Genomic DNA, 6,646 nt, shown 5'->3' on the forward strand with positions numbered 1-6,646 from the left:
CTGATGGAATGTTCCCAGGGTTTGGTCTCTGTTGTTGAGTGAAATTTCATTTGAAATTGAATAATGTTTTAAATTCAATTCAGATTGAATAAAAATGTCTTCATCTGACTGAGCAACCCCTGTCTGTCTCTCCACTAGTTGGATGCATTCCAACTAGTAGTAGGATAGTGGACCCCAGTGGACCAGTACACTGGGTCCAAAGATCCAGTTTGTTCATTACTTCATCTGACTATGAGTGTGTATGTGTGTTACAGACCGAAGTGGTGAAAGGGCCATCGGGTAGCTGGGGCATGACATTCAGGCACGTGGCGGCCAGTGAAGGTGACGCTGTGCACGTGGGCATCGAGACGGTGATCCCCAACTCCCCTGCCGCCTTGGCTGACCTGCAGAAAGGAGACCGGCTCATCGCCATTGGAGGTCAGAACTTCTAGGAATATAGTCAGCTACCCAAAGAACAGTTCTTTTTTTGTACATTTTTCAGATTTTTTTTGTGGTGATTTTGTTGATTTTGTCAGTGAATACATTATTATTCATGTTGCAGCTTTGAATTAATAATTCAATAATTAATTGTTTGATTTAGATCATGGTACATATAATTTTGATTAGTATGAGTTGAAAGTGTACATTAATCTTGGGTCTATCTTGGTCATTCTAGGTGTAAAGGTCACGTCGTCTGTCCAAGTCCCTAAGCTCCTGAAGCAGTCAGGCGACCGGGTGATGGTCCTGTATGAGCGTCCGGTACGCCACCAGTCCCCCAGCGCAGGTGTCGCCACCCCCCAGGACCCGCTGACCTCGCTGGACGAGCCAGCTCTCCTGCCCCAGCCCACTGGCTATGAGGAGGATCCCGCAACCATCACCACCATGGACATCTCGGAGAGCAAGGACAACGACTCGGAGTTCGAGGAGCTCATTGTGGAGTCCAAACCGCCTGTGCAACCGCCCCCTGCGGTCAGCGCCTCATCGAGTGTGAGCGCGGAGGCCAAGGAGGACTTTCTGCTGAGTGTAAACCAAAGCCCCAAGAGGACAGTGGCCACGCTGGCGTCCAAGCCGCTGGGCACCATCTCGCCCATCCTGAACCGCAAGCTCAACCTGGTGGGGCTCCAGTCCCCGCTCAAACCCCAGCCCAAAGAGTCGCCCAAGCCCTCGCCCTCGCACAAGATCAACCCGGACACGCCCGCTGCTGCTGGTACCACCGCCACCGGAGGAGTAGGAGACGGCCCGCAGCGGCCCACCGTGCCCCCGCCACCTCCCCCGGCGCGACCCCCCGTGCCTCCGCGGCCGCACATCAAGGTCACGTCGGTGCCGGAGACGCAGAGCCAGCCGGACGGTGCCGACGGAGCCCCCGCTGCCGAGAAGAGTCCTGAGAAAAGTCCGTCGGCTGCCGGCAGCGTCGGCGGAAACGGAGACAAGCCCGCCACTGCTGAGAAATCCCCCATCAAATCCCCCGAGATGAAGCCTTCGACGAAGCCTCCGGAGCCGGACACCATCTCCATCACGTCCACCGGCAGCAGGCCCGACTTGTCCAAAGACAAGACCTCCGAGCCGACCGGCAACTCTTCCAGCAACCGCGACAGCCTGGACGAGCAGGGCCTGTGGGAGTCCTCAGAGACCATGTACCGCAAGAGGACGGCACACTGGTCCAGGGCCTCGGTGGTCTTCGAGGTGGACAGCCAGCACCGCTTCCTCAACGTGGCATTCTGGTGCAAGGACCCCTTCAAGCTGGGCTGCTTGCTGTGCCTGGGCCATGCCAGCCTGCGTCTGGAGCACGTGGCCCTGGAGTGCCTGTCCACGGCGTCGGCTGAGTACCAGAGCACGTTCCGGCTGGGCCCGCCGGAGCCGCGGGCCAGCGTCAGCCGCACGGCGCTGCGCAGCCTGACCACGCACAAGGGCTTCAACGAGAAGCTGTGCTACGGCGACGTCACGCTGAACTTCACCTACCTGGCCGAGGGCGAGCCGGAGCTGCCGCCGCCGTGCGCCACCGGGGCGGCGGAGAGGGAGCGCGAGCGGTCGGGCAGCCTGCAGGAGGACGACTTCCCGGAGCGCGAGAGGGATCGGATGGAGTCGACGCAAGCGTTCATGCCGCGCGACGAGCTGAGCTACGCGTCCATGGGCATGGGCGAAATGCGCCACAACTTCCAGGACACACAGTTCCAGAACCCCACCTGGTGTGAGTACTGCAAGCGCAAGGTGTGGACCAAGGCGGCGTCGCAGTGCATGGTGTGCAGCTACGTGTGCCACAAGAAGTGCCAGGACAAGTGCCTTGCCGAGAACCCCTACTGCGTGGCGTCCGGTGACCGGCGCGGCGCCGACCCCGAGGCCAAGTCCACCATCAACCGGGCCACCACGGGGCTCACGCGGCACATCCTCAACACCAGCTCGCGCCTGCTCAGCCTGCGGCAGGTCCCCAAGGCCCGGCTGGCGGAGCAGGTGGCCGAGGCGGCGGTGACCGCAGGGGTGGCGGCGGGGGTTGGCGCCGGGGCAGCCAGCGCGGCCGAGCCCTCGCCCAAGCACACGCCCAACACGTCGGACAACGAGAGCAGCGACACGGAGACCTACGCCGGGGCCAGTCCGTCCAAGCACGCCGCCGCAGGCGGCGGCAAGCTGGCGCGCAAGGAAGGCGGCCTGGACGACAGCGTGTTCATCGCCGTCAAGGAGATCGGCCGCGACCTGTACCGCGGCCTGCCCACCGACGAGCGCTCGCAGAAGCTGGAGCTCATGCTGGACAAGCTGCAGCAGGAGATCGACCAGGAGCTGGAGCACAACAACGCCCTGCTGCAGGAGGAGCGCGAGGCCACCGCCGACGCCCGCCGGAAGGGCCTGCTGGCCGCCGCGCTGGCCAAGTCCGGCGAGCGCCTCCAGGCCCTCACGCTGCTCATGATCCACTACCGCGCCGGCATCGAAGACCTGGAGTCGGTGGAGAGCACGTCGCCGTCCGAGCCGCACGGCTTCACCAAGGCCAAGGGCCTGGAGGGGGTACTGGAGGAGGACGACGACGCGCTCATGGGGGCCGAGGTTTACGACAGCGACATCTGCAGCCCCATAGATGCCATGGATGAAATCACAGATGAGCAGATCTGTGTGGAGGCACTACCTTAGAGAGGGAAGGGATATGTGCCCCCCCACCAGTGAGCCCCCCCTCCCCCCACCCTCGGAGATGAGGCAGAGAAGGGGGCAGTGATATAAGGTGGAGGTAGTTGTGTCATTGGCTGGGGGCTTGTAACTCACTGAAAGAGCTTGTTCAAATGTATGTGTAGGCTGTTGTTTAATGTGGTCTATGTCCTGTGGACCATGTCAGAAAACCAGGCCATCAAAAGATATCAATTATTTTTTTAGAACGGAAGAATAGAATCGCCACTGACTGTCCAAAGTAGTCCCTACAATCAATCAAGTTAGTGTCCCCTTCTCCCTGCTGTTGGGTGCCTTTGATCTGAGCGTTCACGCAGTCTGGGGCTGATGTGACAATGACCAGATGTCCTGGTTTTCCTCTGCTGTGACATCACGGAAGATCCCACACCATCATATCACTCAATCAGGTGAACGTTGTGCTCGTTCTGCGCTCTAGCTGTGAAATCAGATGTTAGCAAGTGAGGACCTGGTGGCCATACTGTGTCATCTGGTTCAGTGGTGAGTTACCTTTAGAGTCCGTCAAGTCCACTAATGTCAGAACCTCTCTGGCTTGAGTGAGTAACAAGCCCCCGTAAACCCAGACACACACACACACACACACACACACACACACACTCATACACTCACTCACTTGCATAATTTACAGAATAAGACATAACATTAAACAAGAGGAAAGATTGAGAATGTTTACTTATAATTTACTAATATTTTTTTCATGTTCTGTATGTTTAAATGCATCATTGTCACTGTTTTTTTTTAATCAAATTGTCAGAACTTTTAATTATAGTGTGTTGTATGCAGTCTTTTAAAAAATCTTATTCTTTTTTGTTTGTTCTTGTTTTTAACTTTGTCTGCCTCTCTCTCCCTGTCTTTCTCTTTATCTGTCAATGAAGCTGCAAGGGAAACACGTTTATAATTATTGAAGGGGTTATTATTGTTTTTGGGGGACCATTGGTTCACTTATCTCTGATTTATTTATCATTAAGGCCAAAATGGATAGTATGTGATCATGAAGCCATTGTGATATATATGTTTGTTAGGGTTTTTTTTTGTCTGTTACATGTTTTGGATGTGTGTGTGTGTGTGTGTGTGTATGAAAACAATTGAAAATCACAAACCAATATTGATTATTTATTTACTTTATTAATAATAAATTCACTCTTTCTTTTTGCCACCCCTTTGTTGTTGTTAGTCTGATTCCTCCTAGTTGGAGTACTTTGTTATTTGGAATCTTTAAGCTTTTCCCCTGTGAGGAGAAAATGACTCATTCTCCATTTCCTCATTTTGAAAATGCAGTGACTTTACAGCTATTGTCCTCTGCATATGGATTTCCATTTCAAGCTAGATTTCCGGCATTGTGCTAATCTCTTATAAGAGTGTGCACGCACACACACACACAGTTGTAAAATGCCCGAATTAATGAAGGTTTTTGGATTTTGTGTTCACTAAAGGAGTGCAATTGTGCACAGAACACTTTTCTTGCGCCTTGGAAATGAATGAATGTACTTTCCTCAGTATGATACTGGCACAACAACCCACTAATACACACAATAAAAAAAAGCAAATAAATAAATATAAGTCTGCTGGACAGCAAGCTTCCCTGCTCTTATTAGTCCATACTGCGAGTCGCTAAAAGAGATACAGCTTTATGTAATAGCTTGATATTGAGCCAACCTTTATAAATTTAATGGGGGTTGAATTTGATTCTAAAGTCTACTCTGACCCCTTTATGGCTTGCCGACCACTAAAGTAACGGCAGGTCCTGACAGTCTGGCTTCTGAAGACGTAATCACTTCAGAACAAATTAAGTAATTACTTTCAGAACAAATGATCTTGCCAATAGAGACCCATAGAGCATCTGACCCTGGCCCAGGTCTGGCCCTGATGCGTCTAGACGTCTAGAGTCAGATTTTACCTGTCCATATGCAGTTTAGTCAGAAAGTGGTACGTCCAGAGCTGCCACACAATATCTTCACCCATATGACTGTGCCATTGCAAAGGAGAGATAAAGGGCTGTGGTCCTTTGGCAGTAAAATGGTGGCGGTGGGAAGCAGAATACAAATACTCGGCTGCCTGGAAAAACTTCTTTCCCTTCTCCCTCAGTCCTCTCTTCTGCTGCACAAGTGTGTGTGTGTGTGTGTGTGTGTGACTTGAGTCAGGCCCTCTGAAGAGATGTCACTTTGTTGTTTAATGCATGACCAGGTGCTTTGGGGTTCGCTGGCTGTGGGGAGGCAAAGCGTTCCCAGCGCTTCCACTGACCACGTGGCGCTGACACGTCGCTTCGTAAGAGTGCTGTGCTCTAGAAACTCCTTCTCTTTTCTCCCTCTCTTTTCTTTTGTTGGGGTTTTCATTTCTTGATCAGTTCTTGACTCTTTTGTGTGATTTATTTCACTGGTTGTCCACTGTTTTGTGTGGGACACCAGGTTTTTAAATGGTTTTGTTTTAAGTTCCCTCATGGCGTGTTTCTTTGTCTCCTCCCCTCTCCGACTAAATCAACCAGTCAGAACATTCAAACCTCACCTGAAGTAATGACTGGATCTGTCTTCTGTTTATTCTTTGTTTGTTTGTTTATTTGTTTGTTGCTTCTGCTGCTACTCCTTGTCGCTCTGACTCTGTGTTCCTGGACAAAAAAAAAATCCAACAGTGCGTCTGTGTGCTCTCTGTCCCTCCCTCAGTCAAAGTTTCTGAAGTATACTAAATGGCGTGCGCCATCTTCAACCACACATGTGTCCAACAGTACAACATGAACAGGCTGTAAATGTAATGCTCTTGTACATAGCTTTGAGGAAAAAACGGCTTACCATTGCTCCTAACCCTCACTTTGAGCTTTCTTCAATTCCTGTGTATGGGTCAGTATGGTATTTTATTTTTTTCAGTCTCTTGGCTTATTGTACATACAGTCCATATTGTCCACAGCCCCCCCCCCCCCAGTACAGCTGCTGAAGAACTGTCCAGCTTCATAATGTGCTGCAAGTCCTTTTCGCACTAACATATCATATTTGCTTATGCACTTGAAATAAAGGTTATTATTTAAAAATGACCACAGGAACTGGTTATTTTTTATATGCAATAGATCAGTAAAAAAAAAAACTCATCAAGTTTTAAGGTGTCAATTGCAGATGGATCAAGTGTTTGACACAGACATGAAGGATTGCTATATGAGGGTATATGTACCGGTAATATAAACACTCTGGGGGGAAAACAGGACAAAAACAGGCGTGGATGTTCTGAAGAGGGACCACACATGTCACCAGTGTGTTGTTTGATACGTAGATTGGGAAGGTTCTCCCCTGTCCCAGCTGTCATTCATCTAGTATCTTCCTCCAATCAAATTATTTTACTTCCATACAATCTAGAAAGTCATGGACATGTTAAATAGAAATATTCACCAGTCAAAGCTTTGAATAGTATTGTGATTGAAAAGGCTTTCATGGGATTCTCTCGCTCTTGACATCTGTGTTGGCAATATGATGGTTACTGGAAATTAATTTATTTTCAAGGCTGCATCCATCCTTATGCA

At 50.7% G+C, this 6,646-nt stretch overlaps 1 protein-coding gene across 1 annotated transcript in view; it reads left to right on the plus strand.

Moving 5' to 3' along the window:
• The window catches only part of pdzd8 (PDZ domain containing 8), a 50,450-nt gene extending 44,284 nt beyond the window's left edge, over positions 1 to 6,166 (plus strand). Inside the window, exons 4-5 of the mRNA XM_048269522.1 lie at positions 255 to 417; positions 656 to 6,166. Coding sequence (XP_048125479.1) covers positions 255 to 417; positions 656 to 3,096 — 2,604 coding nt within the window. The 3' untranslated portion in view covers positions 3,097 to 6,166. The remainder of the gene's footprint in view (positions 1 to 254; positions 418 to 655) is intronic.
• Positions 6,167 to 6,646: the final 480 nt, after the last annotated feature.

This window comes from Alosa alosa, chromosome 18 (assembly GCF_017589495.1).
Source record: "Alosa alosa isolate M-15738 ecotype Scorff River chromosome 18, AALO_Geno_1.1, whole genome shotgun sequence".
In the NCBI taxonomy this organism is placed as follows: domain Eukaryota; kingdom Metazoa; phylum Chordata; class Actinopteri; order Clupeiformes; family Clupeidae; genus Alosa; species Alosa alosa.